General features: G+C 49.0%; 3 protein-coding genes across 5 annotated transcripts; 1 reads left to right on the plus strand and 2 right to left on the minus strand.

Moving 5' to 3' along the window:
- Nucleotides 1–840: 840 nt before the first annotated feature.
- On the minus strand, nucleotides 841–5,798 carry STEEP1 (STING1 ER exit protein 1). Of its 3 annotated transcripts, none has more exons than XM_072334417.1 (7): nucleotides 4,965–5,200; nucleotides 4,734–4,851; nucleotides 4,617–4,658; nucleotides 4,367–4,505; nucleotides 3,782–3,871; nucleotides 3,564–3,656; nucleotides 841–2,534 (listed from the first exon to the last, which is right to left on the minus strand). In XM_072334417.1, the coding sequence occupies exons 1-7, from the start codon at nucleotides 5,086–5,088 to the stop codon at nucleotides 2,472–2,474; spliced, it is 669 nt and encodes a 222-aa protein (XP_072190518.1). In that variant the 5' UTR covers nucleotides 5,089–5,200; the 3' UTR covers nucleotides 841–2,471. The 3 variants fall into 3 exon arrangements, with proteins under 3 accessions (XP_072190518.1, XP_072190519.1, XP_072190517.1); XM_072334418.1 differs by lacking the exon at nucleotides 4,965–5,200 and adding an exon at nucleotides 5,672–5,798 and having other exon boundaries at nucleotides 1,492–2,534; XM_072334416.1 differs by having other exon boundaries at nucleotides 1,492–2,534; nucleotides 4,991–5,120.
- On the plus strand, nucleotides 5,654–13,811 carry UBE2A (ubiquitin conjugating enzyme E2 A). The gene is made up of 6 exons (XM_072334419.1): nucleotides 5,654–5,893; nucleotides 6,148–6,228; nucleotides 6,313–6,338; nucleotides 10,892–10,981; nucleotides 11,959–12,047; nucleotides 12,433–13,811. Exons 1-6 carry the CDS (start codon nucleotides 5,850–5,852, stop codon nucleotides 12,559–12,561), a joined length of 459 nt encoding a protein of 152 aa, XP_072190520.1. The 5' UTR covers nucleotides 5,654–5,849; the 3' UTR covers nucleotides 12,562–13,811.
- Nucleotides 13,812–15,815: 2,004 nt separating this feature from the next.
- On the minus strand, nucleotides 15,816–23,805 carry NKRF (NFKB repressing factor). Its single transcript, XM_072334329.1, has 3 exons — nucleotides 23,499–23,805; nucleotides 21,227–21,348; nucleotides 15,816–18,724 (listed from the first exon to the last, which is right to left on the minus strand). The coding sequence occupies exons 1-3, from the start codon at nucleotides 23,690–23,692 to the stop codon at nucleotides 16,734–16,736; spliced, it is 2,307 nt and encodes a 768-aa protein (XP_072190430.1). The 5' UTR covers nucleotides 23,693–23,805; the 3' UTR covers nucleotides 15,816–16,733.
- Between the last annotated feature and the right edge of the window lie 180 nt (nucleotides 23,806–23,985).

The following is a 23,985-nucleotide window of genomic DNA, read 5'->3' on the forward strand; positions in this document are numbered from 1 at the left end:
AAAAAGTTAGTGTGTATTTATTACTATCCACTGCAACAGTCCAGGGAGTCATAGCAAGCTGTGTGCTGGCTGCTGTACAGCCCAAGGCGAACTTTAAAGGCTCCAGAACCACTTGCCTCCTTCAGGTGGTGCCCAGTCCCATAGCTGCTGCTGGGGCTGCATGTGGGGTGAGATTTGTGGCCGCAGTTCTTCTATCTCCTGTGGGAGACATTGCCCATGTTTCACATGCACCACCCCAGCATGCTCACAGTGGGCACCACTGCTGCTCAAACCCAGCAACGTGCACACAGTTTTTGCCAGCTGCTGAGCAAGTTTGAGTGCTGCCTGGCACCCCAGCTTGCGTGGTGGTGGTAGGGGGACCCTACATCGTTTTGAATTGAGGACTTGAACTAGGAGCCCCTGCTTCCTGTTGCTGTTGTCAGATACCATCTTTTAACTCACTTAGCTCCAGAAATGAAACTCCAACTTGATTTAAATCATTGTGACCCAGATCTAGACAGACTCGTTAAGAAATGCATGCTTAATAATGCACCTTGTCAGAGTCTGTGTTCTGTAGATGTCCCAGCCATACATTGTATAACTAGTGTATTAAATATATCCAAGAGATGGTGAGGTTGGCAGAATGCTTACTTCTCTTTTCAAGCCTGTGAGAGAGCCCTGAGTTGAGGGAGGCAAAGCTCTCATTGCAAAAAGGCAACAAACACCTGATGTGCACGGCCTGGTATTTTAAAAGCAAGCAAGAAAAAACAGTTTTGTTGTGCCGCTGACGCAGCCTCAAGGCTTGAGATCCACAGCTGGAGAAATTGGTGACAGGGTTAATAACCACTTTGGACAAGCTACTCTGAGCCACGTGTTCACATTGTATTTGTGCTTCATCAAATTGCACTTTCCCAGCCCTGCCAGCAGCTCCTGTACAGCCCCACTTTGGCTGAAGTCCTCTGGTTTGTCACTCCCAGCCTTAACCCTAAACCTAACCTTTACCTATCTGTTGGATGACTCATAGCCCAAGCCTTATAACCATTATATTCAACAGGTTCTTAGGAGAGGGTGGCTTTTTTTTCCCCCATTTTATTTCCCTGCTGCTTACCTGGCTTTGGCAGCCCCACTCCCACTGGCTGTTCTCCACTCCCAGCTCTATCCAACTCACATCCCAGCCATAGGACTGGGGAGAATCCAGAGGGAAGAGTTGGTATCCAAGCCAACACACACTCGTGCAGTCAGCATCCCTGTGTTTCTGGAGGAAGGTGCACAAGTAACATTGATCTTCAGTGGGCTTCTTTCTTGGCGTTTCTTGAAGCAGGAAAGAGGGATGCATCCTTAATCTAAGCAGACCGAAGTTTCCCCATTGAAGGATATCAAGTCAGATGGAAAACCTACACTGATCATACAGAATCTTCCGTAAGAACTGTGTGAAATGAAGCATTTTGTATATTGCCTACCTGTTATATTATCACATGCAGGAGAATAAGAACACCCCAGGAAAGGTATTTTAGTTCAGATCCATTAAATGGCATTTAATCCCAAGTAACAGTGACACAGGCTGGGGGGGGAGTACTGTTATCACATCACTGAAGATGTAAAAGAAAACATAAAAGGATATTATTTCCCAAACAAGTTATTTTATGCACCGATTCTTAGCAGTGTCTTTGTGCAGGGCTGTGTCAATGTACTAAAAACAGTTTTCTTCATGTTCCACAGCTCCAATGGCTGGTGAGTTCAGAGATGCATGTGAATTCTGCTTTAAATGATCAGCAGTCTGATTCCAGGTACTTACAACTCTGAAAGATCAGCAATCCCATCAGTGCTTTCCAGCAATCTACTTCTACTCCTTAGAGGTGTAAATTATACTCTGGCAGGTTTTGTTTCCAGAAGTATAAAACAGGGCTGGATTTCATGTTGTAGTAGCCAGCAATGTAATTCCATACAGCTGCAGTTTTCCAGTGTTCAACAGTGGCTAAGAATTAAAGCCATGGCCAAGCACATACTGATTACCTGCAACAGCCTGCTTGCTGTTCACACTCCTGCACTGAAATGACCCACCTGTAAGAATGCAGCATGTTTTGGACACATTTTAAAATATCCCAATGAACAAAGCTTACTTTTGTAATGATTCTGCTGTACGGTTGATCTGTCTTAATACATTTATGGGTTTCTCCTACATTTCAAAACCATCAAAATGAAAAGACGGGTATCTAACGGTGCACTGAACTCACAAAGGCACCCAGCAAAGATTTTCTGACAAGTAAATGTTCTGTCTGCAACAGCTTGCCATTGTGTAGAGATCGGGTTTCCACAGTTTCCAGTGCTATTTCAGTTAGTACAATTCGTAGCAGAGCACCAACTACACCAGAGAGGTACTCATCTTCCAACCTGGTTGCACACTGATCTTCAATGTTGCCTTTGCCGACAGACCTGCAATAGCTTCTGGTAGCTTCCACTTGCCTCCAAAGACACAGCAGATGTGGAGTGCTTCATTTGAACTGGTTGTCGATCAGTGTTCCTTTCATCTTGGCTTTCTTGGCTTCCAACTCAGCCTAAGAAAATTATGACATAATCATATCTGGGAACGGTGTCTTTCTTATCCTGACATCACAAGCTTTTCACATCAGAAACAAGAGTAACTCAGTTCTTTACTGACTCCCTCCTCCCCTGCGGTACAAGGGGACTGCTTTTAAAGTCATAAAAAGCCTGAGTCTAACTGCACAGGTGACCATCTCATAGAATCACAGAATGGTTTGGGTTGGAATGAACCTTCAAGATCATTTAGGTCCAACCCCGCTGCTATAGGCAGGGACACCTCCCACTAGAGCAGGCTGCTCATAGTCCCATCCAGCCTGGCCTTGAATGCTTTCAGGGAGGGGGCATCCAGTGTCTCACCACCCTCGTGATAAAGAGCTTCCTCCTAATATCTAGTCTAAATCTACCCACTTCCATTTTAAAACCACTTTTCCTTGCCCTACTAAAACCTACCCTTATTAGAACTCCCTCTTCAGCTTTCCCGTAGGCCCCCACCCTGAGATGGAAGCTGCACGCTTTTCTCCCCTCATCTACTACTCTCCTGTCACAGCAGGCAAGATTAATTGTGACGTTCTTTCTGCTAATTCCTCAAGACACCTTTGTGCTGGTAGCTGAGCAGGCAGATCCTCTGCTGCAGCATTAGCCTGCCCTGACACCTCACAGTAAGGACCTGCTCTGTCAAGTGGGCTTGGCAGCACAGCATTAAAGATACTCCAACTGGCTGAGCCTCAGCATGCCCCCCTGCCTCCCCCAGCCTGTGTTCCCTGACCAATAGGCTGTGTGAGTCTCCCTGTAAAGATTCTGCTGTCTGCCCTTCAGTCAGTTCTGTAGGTAACCGTACAATTTTGCATTGAAGAAATCTAGAACATCTTTTCTCAAACTTTAAAGTAAAAGAAGCCTTCACTTTAAATAACACAGAAGTTATTTGCTACCCATGACCTTACCAGGACCCCTCTACGTCCAGAGTTGGACCTGCAAATAGCTTCTGTGTGCAAAGTTAACAGTTCTAATGGACTTGTGTTCATCACTAAAAACAAATCACTCACCAGCTCCTGTAGCCTTCTTTTGCTCATTCCTTTGCGTTCCAGCTGTTTCTCAATCACTTTTGCATTCTGTGCATAGGAATCTGCAATCTCCCTCTGAAACACAAATCACATCGCTTTGCAATAGCAAGCCCTGAAGCATCAACACCTCATGCAAACAGTGAGACAAGCGTCAGCTCTGAGCACTGGCATGACTGCCACCAAGGGCAGACAAAACTCACTGCTTCGATCTCCTCCTCCTCTTCATCGATTGTGGAAACGGTGACAGAACTGAACTTGCCCATGTCTTTGGTGCGTTTGGTCATCATCACCTGGATAAAAGGCAAAGCACTTCATTAAAACCTGGGACAAGTCCTGCCATTACGGATTATTTCCTCCTCTGAGGCTTTTAAGGTTTCTTATGCAAGTCACTACGATTACCTGAACTCAGAGAGTAGCAAAGGAATCTCCTTAACAATCTCTGGGCTTAGTGATACAATTATCAGAATCAAACTCATTGACGCTTCTAGCCAAATTCTGAGAACTTGCACACCTTTTGCCAACCTGACCTATTTACAGATGGAAGCTTTCAGGTGACTAAGTCTCAAAATAAGGCAAAATCCAGATTTCCAAATTGATCTTGCTTCTCTTGTGCCGGGAATTCCAGATGCAACAACCTGCTCAGTAGTAAACTAAAGGCAAAGAGGGAGAAGGCCCAGAATGGAATTGCTGTTTACAGATCCATTTCTTTCTTCTTCCTTAATATGTGACTTTACTTGCACCATACCGAAAGCAAAGGCAGCCCTTTCACTTCTAGAGCAGGTTACCTTCTTGGGAGGTTCTTGCTTCTGAGTATATATGTTGGTTTTCCCGAAGCCTTGTCCGAACTTGACCACAGCACCATCCACAATGAAAGTCACCGGAGCGTTCTTCTGTTGGTGCTGGTAGAAAAGCAGCAATCCACACCTGCAAATAACAGCGCATCCGTCAAATAAAAGCACATCCAACGCCGGGCTCAGGACTCGCAGTCAGCAGTGGCACGATCCCCGCTCCGCTCCCCAGGCAGCGCTCACTCACTTGCCGCACTTCTTCCGGAACTGCCGTTCTATGCCTTCGGGCCTGCGGACAGAGATGGGACAGGTCAGGGCCGGGACGTGTCATGGCCGCTACCCGGCCGGCTCCCCCCGCTCCAACCTGCGCAGGAAGACGGTCTCCTCCTCCTCGGCGTTGCAGAACTTGTGCGCGTGTTTGGCGGCGTCGATCACCCTGGCGCGGTCCCGGGGCCGCATGGGCAGCTTCTCCAGCTGGCAGTCTGCGAACACGGAGCATCAGGACACCGGCATCGCTACCGGCATCGCTACCGGCATCGCTACCGGCCCCGCCCCGCGCGTCCCCCCCGGCCCCGCCCGCCGCCGCCCCGCTCACCCAACACGAGCACCATCTGCCCGCACAGGCAGTAATAGACGTGCAGCGGTTTCTCGCCGTCATCGTACTCCTCGCGGTCGCGGGTGTCGGAGCAGACGACGGAGCGGGACACCACCTTGGGCATGGCGGCGGCGCGGGGCGGGGCGCTCTGACGGCGGCGCGCAGGCGCGGTCGACGCGAGGCCGGAAAGACTTCCGGTAGCTCAGGCCCGAGCGGGCGGGATTCGGCCCCGCGGGGAGCGCACCGGGGGTGTACCGGGGGTGTACCGGGGGCTCGGGGCAGGCCGGGCTCGCCCTGAGCGCGTCCGCAGCGCCTCGAATTAAACGTGAGAGTAGGGCTGAGGAAAATGGCTCCCACGTAACTCATCCCCCGGCACAGGCAGAAGTCGCGTGTTCTTACGCTTTATTACCGGCCCGGCAGAGCCCGTTTCCCCCCGTACTCCCCGTTGGCACACGGAGCAGCACGGCGGCCCCGCCCCGTCCCCTCCTCACAGCGCGTCCCGCCGGCGCCGCCGTGGGCAGCAGTTCCATCTCCCCCGTGACGTCACGGGCCCCGTCACCCCCCCGCCCGCCTCGGCTGTTGGTACGGCCCGCCGCCTCAGGCCCCGCCCCCCTCCCTCCTCCCACGGTGGGAGCGGCCGGGCCGGCAGCGCGGTGGCATCCGGCTCCGCCTCCCCCCCCCCCCTCCCCGCGGCTGTTGGTACGTGCCGGGATCGCCCGGCAGCAGGCGCAGGGATCGGTGCGGCCCCCGCCCCCGCCTCAGTGGTAGAGGCCGTGAGCGCTCCCGTTCGCCGGTGCCGCCGCCTCGGTCGGAGTTTCGCCGCCGTTCCCGGGCGCCTCGTCCTCCCTCCGGCGGTGTATGAGTGATTCGTAACCCCGACTCGCCATGTCCACTCCGGCCCGTAGGCGCCTCATGCGAGACTTCAAGAGGTACCGAGGCCGCCGGCGGAGGGCGGCGGGGGGTGAGAGGGCGCGGGGCTCGGCCCCGCCGGGCGCGGAGAGGGCCGCACAACATGGCGGCGGGGCAGGGCGCGCTCCGCCGATTGCGTAGCGCCGGGCCGCGCCGCCCGCCGCGGGTTACGCCGTTTGCGCAGCGGCGCCCGGCTCCCCGCCCGGGCTACGCCGAATGCGCAGGGGCGGGCGGGGGGCGGCGCCGCGCTGAGCCCGCACCGCTGTGCCCACAGGCTGCAGGAGGACCCCCCGGCCGGGGTGAGCGGGGCCCCCTCCGAGAACAACATCATGGTGTGGAACGCCGTCATCTTCGGGTGAGTAACGCGCGGAGGGAGGCGGGCGCGGGGCCGGCCGGGCCCTAACGCCGTAACGCTGTGCTCTGCTTCTTCCACCCGCAGGCCCGAGGGGACCCCCTTCGAGGACGGTGAGTGTGGCTGCGGGGTGGAGGGGGGGCAGCGGGAGGCGGGGGACGGTAGTGGGGTCCGAGGTTTGACCGAGCGTCCTGTGGAGCGGCGAGCAACTCCGGGTTGCGTTGAGGAGGGGACGGTACCACACGGGGCACCGCTCGGAGCCCAGCGTAGGGCTGCCCAGAGCCGGGTGTAGGGCTGCTGCCAAACTGCATTATTTGGGATACGTTCCTTCTGACGTTTCAGTGCTTTGCCCGTAAGTCCCGTGCAGACAGAATTCTGTGTTGGCATCTGTCGTGTTGAGCTGCAGTCAGTGGTACCCAGGGTTAAAGGTTAGAAGCAGCTTGTAGCTTCTCTAGCTGCCTCCGCAGACCCTGACCCAGGCCTTCTCTAGGCAGCTTCTGCTTGGCTTTGATGCCTCTTTCAGCCTTATTGACGTTATGAACACCTTAGCATCACTGTGAAAACTCATTAGACGTGAAGTGCTGCCTAAATGAAATCAAGGATGCATTTCTTAAGATACTTTAAGTGCAGGCTGTAATTAATCCTAGATCTCTGTGACTCATGCCAAGAATATAAGCAAAACTTCTCGACTCTTACATTGTTCTTGGCTGGTTTCTTGTTTGTGAGCATCTGAAGTTCCAAATGTTTTCTGTGAGGATTTAATATATTTTAAGTATTTGAGGCGGAAGAACTACAAAAGGTAGTTATTTCTTTTAACTGAGTAGTTAAGAATCCTGCTGGAGGAGCTGTTCAGAACACCAGTGTTTGGGACTTAAGCATTCCGTAACACTGCACATAAAGCTGGTAGACCAGATGCATTCTGTCATCTTTATTATAGAATCCTTTGAGTTGGAAGAACCTCTAAAGGTCATTTAATCCAACCTCCCTGCTATAGGCAGGAAAGCTGAGGGTTGAGGGCTCCCTTAAATCTCCCTGAGGGAGGCCTGGCCCCCTGCTGCTCTGCTTCTCCCACTGATCTGCTGTCTGTGTGCAGAGAGGCTTCTGCTTGCAGTGTGCTAAAGCACAGCTTGTTGTTGTGTTCAGTCTCTTCCAAGTGCAAAGTGAGTTTAACAAATGATATAATGGCTTTTTTTCCCCACATATTTCAACCTAGTTGCAGAAGATTGGAGGCCGCTTTAGTGATTTGTGCTGGTTTGATTTGTCCGTGCTTGGGTAGCATTGTGTCTTTATCTTTTAAACTTCGGGCACCTTGTGCTCACAGCAGCCTGAAGTCCAGGCAGACACCTGAGTATTGCTACTGCTGTCCCATTGTTTTGCCTGACCTTACAATCTTGCTGTGTGAAGGGCTACAGTCTTCTTAGCAGAACTTGTGTTTTTCACAGTGCACTCTCAGGAAAGCAGATCGTGTTTATCACTGTTTCTCTGGGACATACCTTACGTTGTGCTAGATAACGAAGTGCTGGGTGGAGCCCAGAGATACAACACTGCTGGTGCCTGCTCTGCCTTCTCCCTTTGGTGAGAGAACCGGTGGTAGCACAGTTCAGGTGCAGTTGAGTTTAATGTAGACTTATTTATAGTACGGAGCTGTTATTTGGGCTCGTTTTGTTCATGCCCTTGTGGATCCAATGTACACCGGAGTTCTGTAACCCTTCTTTATCAGGGCAGTACACATCTTGTTTTTAATCCCTGTCCCTCCTGGGTACTACTGTAAGACTTGAGGTTGTGAAAGTATCTATGATTCTATGAAAGTAGGCTGTGAAAAATGTCATGTGTTCTAGCTTTAAGAATTCCAACATGGTGGGAATTGCTTTTCTTCATCCTTGTTCTGGTGGATCCCTTTTCCAGTCTCAGCTTCTGAGGTTTCGTAGCTTTGCCTGAACTGAGAGCCCTAAGCTCCAATGCATGTTTACGTGCCGTGCAAAATGCTGATAACAACCCTCCCTTCCTTCCACCTCCAGACATTTGAGGTGTCTTCACAACTGAAGGATGACTTGGCCTGTGAGCAACTGCTAATTTAGATCAGCAGCAAAACTTCCATCTCCTGCTTTGAAAGCACTGAGTTGCAGATGCCTGCAGTAGGACTTCAGAGCTGTTTATCTTACCTTTCCCTTATTCCTTAGAACCCGTGTGCTTGTGTCACATGAACTGGTAATGTTGCCCCCATGATGGAATCCCAGGCTCCCCCAAGCCCTACAGACCCATTTCTTTCAAGCTGAATTTCGATGCTGTGGTTATAACACACGATTCCTGGCTTGAGGAGAGTTAAGTAACAGCTATTGCAGTATCCTGCCTTCCTGTCATTTTGCAGGCAGCTTGGACAGAGAAAGCAACGTGTTTGCCCTCAGTATGGTTTGTTCGTTACCAAAGGAATAGGGGTTCAGTATCCTCAGGTTGGAGAGGCAGGGACTGTTACAGTGTTATAGGCACTCATGTGGAGGAGCTTGGCAGGGCCATGGGCACTGCAGGGCCGGGCACGGGGCTTGGAGGAGCCTCCTCTGAGCTAAGGCAGGAGAAACAGATGGATGAGGTAAGTGCAGAACAGACGTGGGAACATTCTGGGATGAGGATGATCCCAGCATTTGTAGGATGACAGCGAATACAAAAATCTTTGTTCTAAAATGGGCTGTCAGGAAACTGTTGGAAGAATCACTAGTTGAAAGCTGTAAAGGTAGTGGCACTGTGGCCAATGGAGGAGTCATCCCAGCAGCGTGTTGTCATACCCAATTCCACTTGCGTGAGTGACCCCGGACTGCGGTTCACTGAGTCTTTGGAACTGTCTGCTAACGGAGCTCAGCAGTGAGCTGTTGCATGCTGCAGTTCTTCCAAAGAGCCATTGCTGCTTGGGATCCTGACTTTGAGTCAGGAGATACTCCAGCTGGAAAGTGTCCAGCCACTCACTCCAGTTGGCGTTAAAAGTAATGCTGTCCTCTCCGTAGTGAGATGGATGGCTTCCCTGTTTTTAGTTGTTTTAAATAGATTCTAAGACAGACCGGACTGCCCTAGATTTGTTCTTTGGCCATCTTACCTGTCTCTTCTTCATCTGCTTCAATGGGTGTTCTAAAATAGCATTCATTTGCTTGAGTAAATTTACTGAACTCTATTATGTGATGGTTTGGACTTGATTTTTACTCTGCTTGCTTAGTCAGCCTTCCACAGAAGCGTCTGCTTTAGTATTTCCTGAAGAAGGTACAGCAAAGCAGAGCTGGGACACAGTACTTGGGAGTCCCTGCTGTCTTTGGTTCAGAAGCTCTCACGTCACCAAGGCTGTGCTTTGTGGGGAAGGGAGGTATGAGGGCAGTCTGCAGCTGGCAGCTTGTTACAGACTTTCTAGCCTGTTTTTCAGGCTGGTCTCAAATCTGTCTCTGCGCCTCCGGATTAGCAGGAGTAAAACTTGAAAGCCTCACTGCAGGCTTCCACTTAATTGAATGATCTGAATGCACAGACTTTTCCTGTTTGGGAAAACTGTGATGTTCTTATTGTTCCTTTTGCTTTCCAATAGGATGACGTGCTGTTGGCTCTCTGCTCCGATGTTGTTGGGCTGCTAATAAAAATAGCAAACAAGCAAAAACTTGTTTTTAGGCAGCTGAGAACTCCCACTGCACAGAAACTGCTCCACTTGGAGCTGCACAGAAAGCTCTCAGGCATCTGTACTGACTTCATGTGCAAACTGGAACGTCGGAGCCATGACCTTTGTTATAGTTTATAGCCTTACAGAGGAGGATTCCCCAGTAAATCCCGCAGTTCCTTACTGATCTGTAAAAAGGGAAAGAGGTCAAAGATCTGTTGTTTGGCCACCAGCCACTGGCACACTTGCCAGCCAGATGAGGGAATAACCACAGTTAATCAGCAGGGATGAGCTTTGTAGGTGAGCCCCTGAATTCTGCTTTGGGCACTGTGTGTGTGGGGCAGGGAAGCTGTCCCTGATGGTGTCAGACCACCTCTTCAGGGCCAGGTGGTACATGTGCTGGGCAGCATGCCGTGGCTGCTACTGTAGGGTCCAGTGTGCTCCTCTTATGGGAGAGCTGTATGTTTGTACAGAGGTGCTCCGGGTATTCCTGGGCGTGCATAGGCACTTCATATTCTGGCACGTGCAATGTGAGGGCATAGCAAAGAGAAGGTTGCACTTTCCTTAGTTACTGATGTGGGTCACTAGCAGCGCTTAGTCCTTCAGACCCACATTTGGGCAGTTTATATGTCAGACTTCTGATGGTCAGATTGCCACAGCCTGAAGAGAAGGGCTGAAATCAGTCAGGTTAGTGCATTGCTGAGACTGGTTGGTCTGGGACTTAATAAGCCATTCCCAAAGGAAGGGTAGAATGTCTAGGAAGAATGCTGCTTGCAATGCCGCTTGCTTAACACCATGATCTCATTACCTGATTAGAAAAAAAACAAACAACCTTCAATTCTAAGCATCTTTTAGCAGTGACAGGAGGAACTCCCATAGCAGAGAGAAGTAGCAGCGTAGGACTCAGCAGTCTGCATTCTGAGCCCAGCAATGGATTCACAAGCACAGTTGTATCTGTTTATGATTATATAGGAATGATTCTTGGTCATCTGACGTAAATTTGTTCCAAATAAAGCTAATGTATTTCTCTTTCAACTCCAGGAACGTTCAAACTTACAATAGAATTCACAGAAGAATATCCAAATAAGCCACCTACTGTTAGATTTGTCTCTAAAATGTTTCATCCAAATGGTAAGTACTTACACAGTACATTTAATTGTAGCTTTCTGTAAGAGCTGCAGAAATAGACTATTTATAATAAAAGTTTCCACTCTCTAATAAGCACAATTCCAGTGTGCTGCTGTGCGGCTCCGATGGAGGTGACTGTGTGAGCTGTGCTCAGGCTTGAGATGAACAGAAGATGCCTCTCAGCCTGCAGGTGGTGCAGCGCGGTATTAGGAGGCTCCTCTTTCAGCTGTCTGCTGATACACATGACAGAACTCGAGAAGTTGAAGATGTTTGCTGTTCTCTATACGTACCATGTGCACAGAATTACACTTCCGATTGCAGTTGTCTTCTATCACTATTCTTTTTGTAGAACTGTGGGTCTGTATGAATGCCATACCTTGAAATGTAGTACTAGTTTCCAACTACAGCCAGTCCCTCCCCTTGGTCATTAAAGGTTGGTTCCTTGGCTCCAAGAAATACTAGCTTCACGAATACCTGAAACTTAGTAGGTATAGCTAAGTAAGCTACATACACATAGCAAGTAAGGCCTGCGTGGGCTAAGTGCGCTGAGGGAAGGTTCTTGTAGAGCTGTCATGAGACGAGGCATTATTGACTGCTGTGGATGTATTCTGGGGAAACCTTATATGTAAACAGCTCATTTTTAGCGTTCCCTATTTGGATCGCATGTGGAAAGCTTAACATTTTTGCCTTCAATCTCTTGGTGGTTTCATTTTTCCATAGCGGTGGCTGCAGTGTCACAGAGAATCTTGGCACTGAAGAACAAGCGGGGTTTGAGCTTTGTCACTGGCAGCTGCCTCCAGTATTCAGCCTCATCTCCTACATGCAGGCCTGTCTGATGGTTCCAGTCTGTCACACAGCACTGGCTTCTGTCCTGTTTGTCACTATGTGGGTTTTCAGGATCAGACAATGCAGGGAACAAACTGAGAAGCTATACAACATGCAGTTCCTGTTCTAAGCCATTCTTCTTGAACCTTTTCTAGTCTATGCAGATGGTAGTATATGTCTGGATATCCTTCAGAATCGCTGGAGTCCTACTTACGATGTCTCTTCCATCTTAACATCCATACAGGTAAAAAAGATTTCTGCGTGAAAAGGCAGAATTCAATTAGGTTGGGGTTTGTTTGTTTGTTTTAAGTAAACTGCTCAGGAAAAGCATTTTGGGCTCCTCAGAGCCAGTAGAGGAGCTCAGTGTTGGTATATGTTTAAGTATGAATACCCTGTGTAGATTAACCAGCCTTAGGGACGCTCAGAGGTTGCTGAAGGTGTCCAGCTCTGGATTGCACTGCTGAGAGCAAGACTGAAAGCTCGCAGTAACTTCCTACAGCTGGAGCGATGCAATGTGCCCTACCTGTATCTAGACGAACTTCTGCCCCCTTGCTAATGTGGATGGTCTAGAGAATATATTGCAGGGACTGTACTTCCACGGCTGAGCGTCTTTTCTTCTTTTTGCGCAGTCTCTGTTGGATGAGCCAAACCCCAACAGTCCAGCAAACAGCCAGGCAGCTCAGCTATACCAAGAGAATAAGCGGGAATATGAAAAACGGGTTTCTGCAATAGTAGAACAGAGTTGGCGTGATTGTTGACCCAGGATGATGCAAATGAACACTCTGGTGATGAGGAAAGTATATGAAGTGTCTGAGTCATCTTCCTCCTAGCATCACTGCATTTACTTTGAAAGCAGAATAGCTGTTGTGCCGTTGCCACCCTCCCTTGCTGAAGCTTCTTCTCCTTGGACATAATAAAGCACCCACTTTGAAGTCAAATGTACTGTACTTGGGTTACTTGCAAAAGAATTACTGACGCTGAATTCATTTTCTGTGGTCCCTCTCCAGTCTTAGGGCAGTATTGTGCATTTCTGTAGTGTACACTAAGCTTTTAATTGTAATTGTGTTATACACAGTGATGCTTATGTGTAGCTTGACAAAAAGGGATGTTTATATACATACACATTTTTTAACTGATATTACTAAAGTGCTGATCTGTCCAGGCTGGTCATTTACTATTGGTTTAGACTCCACTATGTTTGTAAGTACTGAGTGAAGAAGTAACCTTTTTATTTCCTTCATCTGTACTGCTTTACCAACTCTTACCTAGTTTGTAAGAACGCCACTTGTACACTTCACAGGTGAGATTTATGTACAGATGTACATAGATCCCTTCAGGTGTGGTACTTTGATCTGTACTTGGGGTGAGAAATAAAACCTCTGATTTATTCTTATGTTGGAAGTGAAGCGGTGTGTTAAGGGACACCCCTATGGAGACTGCTCCACTCTAGTGCTGTCACTGAGGCGTTACTGGACTAAAGCAGATAGAGCTGCGGTACTCTTGAGTTCAAGCCCTTCCATATGAAGGAAGAGGTAAAACCCAAAGTGTTCCAGAGGTGGAATGATTCTCCTTTTAGTGTCTTCTTCCCTCCCCTTATCTTTATCGGAGAAAGATATTTGGTATCCAGCTTTGCCTTGTGGAAAGTCTGAATAAAGTACGGGATAGGCACTTCAGTCTCTGCAGTTCCCAATCTTTGTAGTTTACTGTGGTTTATGTGAGCTACTGCTGCATGCTTGAGTTAGTTTCTCTTCAATTTTATCAAAGTATTTTTTCAACTCTGAGAAAACAGTTGTTAAGTCCAGACTCACTTTTTGTACGGCTAAGTTTGTACATTTGGATACAGTTCCTTAAGCAGCAGTGTGGGATGAAACCTGCCATTGTGTTGTCCGATGTTCCGGTGTCTTTTGTGTGCACATTGGTTTGTTAGTTAACAAGTATCACTTTGCACAAGTAACCCATGTAAGAAACTGTACATTTTTCAAAACTTGTAAATAAAGTGTAACCTTAATGCTTATTGTATAAATAGGCAAGAGCTGTGTAGCTGTGCTTATTCTGAGGCCGCAGGAGGGATCTCAGGCTGCACGCCAACTTGCGGCAGCAAGGCTGGGGCGTGCTCCAAGTGTCTGGGGCAGGAGCCGTGCTTTGACTTTATGTTCACAGTGCAGATGCAACACGAGCCTGTCCGCGTGGAGGAAGAACAGAAAGCTCAGCCGACATCACTCCTAGGAATAAGCTGCTGCAAAAAGAGCCTGCAATAGTATGTTAGTAACAGTAGCTTACAAGGCTCAGTAACTGACAGGAGAATCGTGCTTCTACTCTGTCCATCTTATGAAGAGAACGTGATGAGAATGACTGGCATCTAACAAAAGCTGGTAGCTGTTCTGCTCCTCAGCTCCACAAATAAGGCAGCCTGACAAGTAATTAAAAGATTCATCAGGCATTAGCCCGTTTCTGTGACAACACTTCACACACTGGGCAGGTCTGCCTTGCACAGGGCAGCCTTTCACCACTGCAGCTGTGCTTATTTGTGCTTGCTGGCTTTCCTAAAGGACTGTCTAAGCTGAACCCTTGTAATTGCTACTGAGCAATGTCAAGAAACCAACTACAGGAGGCAGACATAGGGGTCATTACATCTCATGCATAGGGCTAGAGCTGATAGGCCCTTAGGAGTGTGTCTGGACACAGTATATCTGGCTTGAGTCATCTTGATTCTTAAGCATCTGTTGTGCAAAATTCACCTAAATCAAGAGCCAGTTGAGCAGCCATCAGTGTAACACTGGTGTGCAATACCCCGACACCTGGGAAGACTGAAGCCAACCAAAAGGCATGAGAGGGATCTTGGCCATTTCCCTGTACCCTATGTAACTTCTGCCTCTGCAAGCAGAAACCTTTCTGAATGGCTCACATTAATCTCATACTATCACCCACACCACTCCCTCTGTTTTTCTATGTCTTGCTCCTCACTAAAAATCAGGATGGTATCAGCCCTAAGGCAGCCAGAAATGAAAAACTTCACCTTTACCACTTTCCTACGCAAGTCCTTAATCCACTAAATTTCAACCCATACAGTGCTGTTACCCTGTTCAGCAGAGATTTCTCAGCCCAGCACTGCCCTGGGGCTCCTGCTACTTTTCCTGGTGGCACCGAGCTCCAAGGACCTTCTGCAGAACCAAGCTGGGGAGAGGGAGCTGCACTCCTGCCTGCAGGAATACTCAGAAGTACCAGGCTTCTTCCACACTCCTACACCGCCATCTGCTAGAACCCAGCACCCCGAGAGCTGGATTCAAAGTAGAACGCACAATGCAAGAATAAAAACCCTTTCAGTATTTTCTGCCACATCATCCTTCCTACACAGCAGCAGGCTTTTATGACAGGTGCCCAAGCTGAAACCACCTAAAGACACACAGAGCTGCTTTCCCTGTCCCGAGCAAGTCTTACCTTTAAGTGAAGTCTTCCAGGAGAACCTCCTCCTCCTCACTGTTTGGCTGACAAATCCCAGCCTGTGCACGTCTCTAGCATCTCCTGCTCCATCAGCGGGGGTCAGTCACACAGAGCCAGGTATTAGAAACAATAGTGTCAGAAATGAAAACACAACGTAAAGAAATGAAGAGGCAAATATGGGGAGTAAACAAAAGCAATAGCTGAGGCATAAGCCAACAGGAGAACGGGCAAAGAATTGAGGCACTAGGATTAGTTTTACCAGCTGTCCTTGCACAAAGAATCCGCAGGCCCTGCTGGTGACCAAGAACGGCATCTCTAGGCAGACCTCCCCCTCGGCTCTTCCAAGCTCCCTGCCTGACCTCCCTGTTCTCCAGGCTGGGTGCTCCCCCGCGGCTCGCACAGCTCCATTTCACAGCCCTGCTGGAGGCTCAGCACAGGCAGCAGCCCGGCCTGCTCCACAGGCATGAGGAGCACTGCAGACTCCAGCACCAACCTGCACCATACTTCAGAGCAATGCAACCATTCGCTTGTGAATCACCCTTCACATAACATAAGCAGAGGTACAATAACAGAGAAATAATCAGGCACAGATTTAATTTTGCTTGGGTTAAAGAGCTCATATTCAAAGTAAAAAAATAAGTTATGTAACATTCCAACAAGCTACACTAGCATCTCTGATGCGTGGGCTCCGTGTTTACCTCCAGGTTTGCTATTTCACACTTCCCCGTGGTCTGTACACACGTCAAGCAGTGCTCCAAGGTAAAAATCCACTGGAATTATCTAAGTCCGATGCACTGATGAGTAAGGCGCATTCAGTGACTGTCAGTATGGGAGGCTCAAGGTAAAAGCCTGTGAATAAATCCGTACCGTTACACTGGGTAAGGACATTTCTCCACACAGGTGCACAGCAGAGACAAGACCTTTTGCTATATACACGTTTCTTAATAAATGCAGTTTTCACACATTTCTTTTTACACAAAAGGTGACAAAAGTTGTTTGGTTTTGTTGCTTTTTTTTCCCCAGAAATAAAGCTGTGTTTTTATTGTCATCAGTACCAACTTTACACACAGGTTTATTCCTCCAAACTGCATTTCCTTTGCTTTTTATCCTTTCTGTTTTTCAAACAAGGCATTTTTTCCCTTGCTGGGTCAAACAGGTTAAGAAGAATAAAGGAACGATAATTTCAAGTGGTGTCTAATTCTCTCCGTTGGGACACGTGCTTTCACTATTAGAAAACTATTAAAATGTGAAGGAACAAGAAATATCAAAGACATACAGTAACAGCACTACTGGTGTCGGGTTGTGCTAATATGCTCGAATAGAACTCGCTCGGTCCTAATCGTCTAGCAACGTTTCAGAAACCATAGGAGCAAAGTAAAAGACTTTAATGTTAACGTATCACGCAACAAGAAATGCAGCATCTCTTTCTTCAACCAGGCATCTAGAAATGTCATTTCTAACTTTCACCAATAAAATCGGACACTGAGCCTCAATTAGCTTGAGGCATAATGAGCTCGTAATGCCCAACATGGCCTTCTTGCTTCAGCTGGTCCAACAGATCCTCCTTGCGCCGCTTTCTGCTCACCACCAAGAACCTATCATGGCCTTGGCCATGAGATTTACTTTTAAGACCATATTTTTGGGCAATCTGATGTATCTGCTTCCGTTCATCATTGGTCAGTTCTGTAGAGAACGTCAAGTCAACGTGACTTTCTGAGTAGGCATAGTTTCGAATGATCTGTTCTATATCTCTCTTAGCGATTTTATTTACCCTTTCCACATCAAGCCCAAGTCCTTCCCTTTTAAACTGCTCCTTCACTGAGATGGGCTCTCTAATCCCTTCGCCGTCCTTCCCCAGGCCGCCACCTGTCCAGCCCATCTTTCTTAAAATTTGATTCCCGATGTTGTCTTCTTTGATCTTCTGTTTCAAAGCATCTTCTGCTGATCGCCCCCGAATCTCATTTCTGGAGATGACGTCTTCAATGGCGCCTTTCTTCAGGTTATTAACAACAGTTGGCTGAGTCTTTTTGAGGATCTTCACAGCTTCCTCTGCCGCCTCGTGCTTGACAGATTTCTTCACTCCGACTGCTTCTGCGATGAATTCGTTTTCAAGCAGCACCTTGCATTTCCACCGCATGCCAGTCATCCTTTCGAAGACGTACTCAACAGTCATCTTGTTGAACTGCGCGGTGTCATTCAGCGTGCACACCGGGTTACTGGAGTTCTCATAAACCACGAGGTCCTTCAGGTCCTTCTTCCTCCCAGGGCCTTGTGACGAGCGGCCCACTTTCTGCACCTGAGTCATTTTGATGGCTGTCAGGTTTGACTGCGTCTTCTGCAAGATTTTCAGTGCTTCATCAGCTGCAGCATGCTTGCTGGTCTTCTTAGTGCCATATCCCTCAGCTAAGCAGTGATCTTGTAGATACACTCGACAACGCCACATGCGGTTGGGCATGTAGTCGTATTTATATTCAACAGACATTTTGTTGTACGAGGCAGAATTGTTCAGTATTCCTATTGCGTCGCTGGCATTCTCTGTGAGAACAAAACTAGTCCAGTGTTTGCTGGCGGTAGTGGAACCTTTTGTGGATTCAGTACCGGGCTGTGCTGGGACACAGTCCCTGTTGGCTACTACAAACTCCTCATGAGGTTTGAGAGCAGGAGGGAAATCTGGGCAACTCACACCTGCCTGGCACACCACCAGGTCTTCACGATAGGTGTGCTTGAACTTCCTCTGCACAACCCGAACTTCTACAGACTTCTGTAGCAACCTGACTGCCAGTTCTGTGGCTCGATCCCTGGATCCATTTTTGCTGCCGGCGTAACCAGTGGTCAAGTAGACATTCTGACATCGTACTTCACAAGCAAAGCCATCTATTAGGAGCTTCTTACTCTTCGGGAGGTCAGCGGGGGCAATTTCTTTCAGAGGAACATAAATATATTCAGGATTTGTCTTGCATGCCTGAATTGAACGTGTCAAGAGATACGTATAGTTAATTTTATCAGTCCCCATGTTTGCATCTGGGTTAGTAAGATTTTTCCAGACAGCTGCTGACAGTTTCTCAATAAAACTCTGCTTCAGCATTATAGCTGATGGAGGGAAAGTCTCTGATACAGACTGGACAGCTGAGGGAGGAACAGAAACCTGCAACACGCCACTTGTGGCAACGTCCGTACTATTCACAGCCTTATTGGGAGCTGCTGCCTGGCTTGCAAAGCCAAACCCAGCTGAGTTGGAGTTCTGGGGATCCACACTCTGGGCATTCTCAAAATGAGAATCTATACAGTTTACAGCTGGCTGCGTTACACTGTTTGTATTTGCCTCTTGGTGCATCTCCTGTGTTTGGCTGTCCTGAGAATCTTCCTTCTTGTTATCCTTCTCAGCACTGGCTACAAAATGGATGGGTTCAAAACGTGGCCGCACGCGGAACCGAGGGACCATCTTTTTCGGAGGCTCAGGAACCTCTTTCCGCTCTGAACCTATGGGGTGGAAAACAATTACAAGATTACCAATAAATACAACAACAGAGAGAAATGCTTGCACAGAGTCATCTCCAAAAGGAGCATGCAGAATTCATGCACAGAATTACTTCTGAGACACAAATCAGAATGTTTCCTTCTTGATGTTTGCAACTGATCAAAACAGAACGTTCGTCCTTATGCAGGTCACTTCGTGGTACCTCCAGCTCTGCAACTAGCATACAAAAATCACTACATCTTCAGTTAAAAGGATTTTAGGTCTGACTCACTTGTTCTGCCCCACAGCACTGCCCACTGAACACATCCACTCATTTCTGAAGTGAGTCCACATTAGTGGTAGACCCCATATATTAACCAGAAGAAACGCAAACGAGGCACAGTATCCTGATATACAGAGCTCCTGCAGTAAATGACAAAGAACTGATAAGCAAAGATGCTACATCTAAAAGATAGCTACGCAACATTTCCACTGTGAAGACTTCTGCCAACTCAGGAACCTGAACATTCATAAGTCTATGGGTTCTGATGAGATGCATCCCAGAGTCTTGAGAGAACTGATTGACGTAGCCTCCAGTCACTTCTGATGGTTCTGAACAGACATGTCATCAGCTGAAGTCCCTGGTGACTGCAAAAAAGGCAGCATAGCATCCACTTTTAAGAAGGGTACAAAAGATTATCAAGGGAGCTACCAACCTGTCAGCCTCACCTCAGTGTTAGGGAAGATCCCAAAACTCCTGATAACTATGTTAAAGCACATGAAAGAGAAGGAGATGACCAGAGGAGGGCCACAAAAATGATCCAAGGGATGGAACACCTCCCTAGGAGGATATGCTGAGAGCTGGAGCTGTGCAGCATGGAGAAGGGAAGGCTGTGGGGAAAGCTGAGTGCGTCCTATCAGTATCTAGAGGGGCTGTAAGAAGGAAGGGAACAGACTCTTGAGCAGGGTCAGTTGTAAAAGTACAAGGGAAAACAGTTTCAAACTAAAATGAGAGATTTAGATTGGATGTAGGAAAAAGTTGGTTTAAGAGCGGCGAGGCACTGCAAAGGTTGCCTGGAGATGTAGTAGATGCCCCATCCTTGGAAACATTCGAGATGAAGCTGGACCGGGCTCTGAGCAACCTGTTCTAGCCTTAGATGTCCCTGTTCACTGCAGAGGAGTTGGACTAAATGACCTTTAATGGTCTCTTCCAAATCAAACAATTCTCAGATTCAGAGATTTTAGATTGTACAATGCAGCCCCCTCCCTCCACACTGAAGTGGTACATATATGCAATTCCACTAGAGGAGCAAAGGGCCACCTCAGTGCCTTGGAATGAACCATCTGATCCAATGCCAATGCGTGCAGCTGCAATACAGGTCTGGTAACATCTGTCTAGTCATCACACTATCAGCATACTTATCATAAACTAGTTCACTGCAGTTGAAAAAGAGTACTTGGCATACAGACACTCAAATCAGGTGGCAAAGCTCTTATGCGTATTAAATCCTTCAGTCATTGCTGTTTTGATGAATTATGACAAAGTTTCCATTTCTTGCTCAGCTTGGTATTTTGATGACTGCACTGCAGGAACACCTAAAGGCCCTCCCCAGTACAAGAGCTCTTTGCTGTGTGTAGCACACAACATGGAACCCTTCCTCCATAGCTGCTGCCTAAAAGAAATACACAGCACGGGATAAAGCAGTATTCTTCTCTGTTTTGCAGACGGGACAGGGAAGCCTAGAAAGATGACTGCATTATCAAAGTAAGAGAAGAAACTCTGGCAGAGCTAGGGATTGCATCCAGGCCTAGAGAGGAGTCCTGGCCTGTCCGAGCACCTGCATTTTAAAAAGCTACACTATTAACCAACACTGCCCCGCAGAGCAGAGGCCTGCTGCTCACATCCATAACCCACATCTCCAGGCTTCTCCTTCCTGAGAAGGGCAGGGAGCTCTGATGACTGGAGTGGAATAGAGCCAGCGGAGGAAGCCAACAAGACAGACAGCCACTCTGCCTACTGCATTTCCTCTTCTAGAACAGCTATAGCTGGAACATCTATCCCTGAGAGCAAGGGCTGTGCTGAGCTATGTGGGACTCCTCCAGGCCAAGTAGGAAATAAAAGGAAAACACCCAAGATCCACGCACTAGGCAGGTCCTATCTGAAAACCAGCATCTGAAAATAACTGCTTCTCAGGTCAGAGCATCACTTCACTACATCAAAGAAGGACAGACAGACAGTGATTTTTAATGACTCAGGTCCAATTCCCTAACACTATAATTAGCAAAAAACAATTACATAGCAATTTCAAATAAAAATTATAGTTTAGTTAAGCAAAAAACTTTGCCTGAATTAAATATGTCTGATGACATGGTAGAGGAAGAGAACAGTTGCAGTCCAGCAGAGCTCACCATGGCTGCTGCTCTCCAGCCTGCTAATGCTACCCTGCAGTTCCCAGGCTCCCTGCAGCCCACCCTCTACCCAACAGAAGGGCCAGGCCCCCGTGACACTCAACCAATGCACTTACTGTCAGGTGGGGACCGCTGTCTCTTCAGTGTCTTGCCAGGGACCAGTTCGAACGTCTGCATCTCCCCGATGTCAATGCCCTCTGCCATCTTGAGAACCTTTTCCATGACCTGCGAGCCATACCTGCGTGGATCCAAAACCAAACCATGTCAGGAGTGCTCCCACAAGGGGCACCCGGCCCCACCATCAACTCCCCCCCTGCACCTGTTCCAAGCCTAAATCACTCCTACAGTCTCTGTGTCAGCTAGGATTCCAGTCCCTCAGTACCTACCCCAGGCAGACAACTCAGCCTCACACAGGCCATAGAATAAAACCAGGTCATTTATGTTGCAGAACGTGGCCCAACAGAAGAGCAGAAGAGGCTCTCACCCTGCTGCTGCTGAGATGCTGGCACAGGACCTGACCAAAATCACCCCTCCTGCCACCCCTGGTGCTGGCAGGCGGCTCTGCAAGGTTGGGGCAGGACACTGCTAACAAGTTACTTATGACTACAGATGAACCTATGTGTGAATAACTCCTTTTCAGCTTGGTAGTTGTGCATGAAAGTTTTAAATCCCTGAGCCATGGAGGAGGTGAGGTGGCTGCAACCACATGGGCAGGACATACATGATACAGGACATACACTATCCAAGCTGGCCAGACAGCTCTGACCATCTAAGCTTTCCATTGCTTCTGGGACCTGACACGTTTTCAAATGATTTGCAAGCCCAAAGCTGAACAAGAAATAAAACTTAGCAATATGGCACAGAACTATATTCTGACAGCTCTGCACTGGGAGTCAGAAAGGAGAAAAGGCAATCTTGCACATGTACTGTGAAGTGCTCACCTTCTAAAGGCAGCAGCCAATGAAACAGTAACCTAAATTAGCTTTTAAACACTCCTGTTCCAAGGGCTCTGTCAATCTGCTCGCTCTGCACTCAGGAAAAGCCCTTCCTGTTCCTGAGAACCAGACAGAACTGAGACCTGTGCTCAATTCTGAGATCTGCACACGCACCAACACAGTGTTTGCCTCACCTGCTGACATTCAGCTCTGTGCCACTCCCCTGAGCACGGGAAGAACATGCTGGGACAGACGGGAGGAGCTGTGCAGTGGGGACAGCCCTCACCTAGAGCAGGGACAGGAGCCTGGATGGCTATCTGCACCTCATAGAGGGAAACACACACTGCCTTGGACAGCCGCATCAAATGTGCTGCCCTTTTCTAGCAGGCTTCTGAACAGCATTACATATGGCTTGGGAATGTCATTCTTCTTCAAAACAGATGGTCTTGTTTGGGGCACAGGTTTCTGCACGGAGGAAGACCAACCTGTCCCGGTATGAGCCTGTCTAACCTGGTCTTTGAAACCTCACCTCATGGAGGCTGCTCATGAAGGCAGAGGATGCCACGTCTGGTTAACTGCAATCCCCACAGTGCAACTTAAGTCTGTTACCTCTTCTGATTGCAGCAGTTGCAGAGCACGCTGTACTATTTCCTCCTCATTTTACAACTACCTTTAACATACCTGAGAACACACATCTTCCCTCAGCGACCTCTGAACTAATTACACCCTGTTATTTAACTCCTCCCTCACAGGTCTTGTTCTCTGGGCCCTCTGGACATTCTGCAGGCAATCTTCCAATTCAACACTCTGTTGGGTTTCATCAAAGGAAATTTTAAGGCTACAAAGATAGTGAAGGGTACAGAAGCCTTGATTTTAAAACACTAATCCATGCTTTAGAATTTGAAGTTACTTTAATACGAAGCTCAATTTTGATGCTCATAGAGCAGAACAGTTCAGCACTCGGATCAGAAAGAAATAGGAAACCATACAAGCCTACACCTAAACAAGCTGACTTGGATCTATGCAGATAATGCAGGATATTCCCTTGAGACTTCGGGGCGGCAATGCTAACAAAAGCAAAGCCACGTGCCTCTCAGGGTTTCCAAGTTCCTCCTGGCCACAGTACAGACTACCAAAGTTACTCAGTTATTTGGCAGCTGCTCCTGCCTTGAGAGCATCGCGTCCCATTGAAAAACGGTCCCAGCACCAGGTGAGTCAATCGGGGTGCGCCTCAGACTCCTCCCAGACCTACACGTCCCAGCGCTGGCAGCAGCGATCTGACAGAGCTTGGGAGCCTCTTCCATTTACCGGGCCATCCTCTCATGGTTCCCCAGGTCCTGGGGTCCCTCACTCCAGCTCTCCACGTCCTCCAGGGCCTCACCCGGGGCGACCCCCCTCACTTCGGTTCCTTCCCTTTCCAGCTCGGCCACCCCCCGCCCGCGGCGCAGCTCACCTGCAGCCCAGGAAGATGTGGTTGCTCCAGAGGACGGACAGCGCCAGCAGCTGGTCGATGGCGGCTCCGGGGTAACTGTGGAGGTGGCGGAGGATGAAGCGGCGGCGCGCGGCCCAGTGCCGCTCGCTCTCGCTGTACTGCCGCCACTGTTCCAGCACCTCTTCGGGCACCGCCTCCGGCGGCGGTGGGGACATCGCTCAGCGGGCAGAGCAGGCCGGCCCCGCCCCGCCGAGCTGGAAATACAACCGCCGGGCACGGGGACGGACGGCGGCGAAGGCGGCCCGGGCCCCAGAGGTGAGCAGGCCCCACGTGCGGCCCAGGCCGCGCCACGCCGCGGGACACCGGGCAGCGCCGCCTGGCCTGCTCCTGGCCTGCTCCGGCCCGGCCCGGCCCCGCTCCCCACGGCTCGGCCCGGCGGGAGCGCGCCTCCTCCCCGGCCTCCCCTTTCTCCACACCGAACCCTGGCACCGCTCTGGCGGAGCGCACC

This window comes from Excalfactoria chinensis, chromosome 4 (assembly GCF_039878825.1).
Source record: "Excalfactoria chinensis isolate bCotChi1 chromosome 4, bCotChi1.hap2, whole genome shotgun sequence".
Taxonomy (NCBI): domain Eukaryota; kingdom Metazoa; phylum Chordata; class Aves; order Galliformes; family Phasianidae; genus Excalfactoria; species Excalfactoria chinensis.

What these genes read in the sequence shown, in the direction of transcription:
- UBE2A (XM_072334419.1), top strand. Translation starts at nt 5,850, where the DNA reads ATGTCCACTCCGGCCCGTAGGCGCCTCATGCGAGACTTCAAGAG. An exon ending in GGGGACCCCCTTCGAGGACG is followed by an intron (nt 6,339 to 10,891) that starts GTGAGTGTGGCT and finishes TTTCAACTCCAG; the next exon opens with GAACGTTCAAACTTACAATA. An exon ending in TAAAATGTTTCATCCAAATG is followed by an intron (nt 10,982 to 11,958) that starts GTAAGTACTTAC and finishes AACCTTTTCTAG; the next exon opens with TCTATGCAGATGGTAGTATA.
- STEEP1 (XM_072334417.1), bottom strand. Translation starts at nt 5,088, where the DNA reads ATGCCCAAGGTGGTGTCCCGCTCCGTCGTCTGCTCCGACACCCGCGAC. An exon ending in AGCAAGAACCTCCCAAGAAG is followed by an intron (nt 3,872 to 4,366) that starts GTAACCTGCTCT and finishes CCTTTTATCCAG; the next exon opens with GTGATGATGACCAAACGCAC. An exon ending in AGGAGGAGGAGATCGAAGCA is followed by an intron (nt 3,657 to 3,781) that starts GTGAGTTTTGTC and finishes TTTGTGTTTCAG; the next exon opens with AGGGAGATTGCAGATTCCTA.
- NKRF (XM_072334329.1), bottom strand. Translation starts at nt 23,692, where the DNA reads ATGTCCCCACCGCCGCCGGAGGCGGTGCCCGAAGAGGTGCTGGAACAG. An exon ending in CACATCTTCCTGGGCTGCAG is followed by an intron (nt 21,349 to 23,498) that starts GTGAGCTGCGCC and finishes GGATCCACGCAG; the next exon opens with GTATGGCTCGCAGGTCATGG. An exon ending in ACAGCGGTCCCCACCTGACA is followed by an intron (nt 18,725 to 21,226) that starts GTAAGTGCATTG and finishes TCCACCCCATAG; the next exon opens with GTTCAGAGCGGAAAGAGGTT.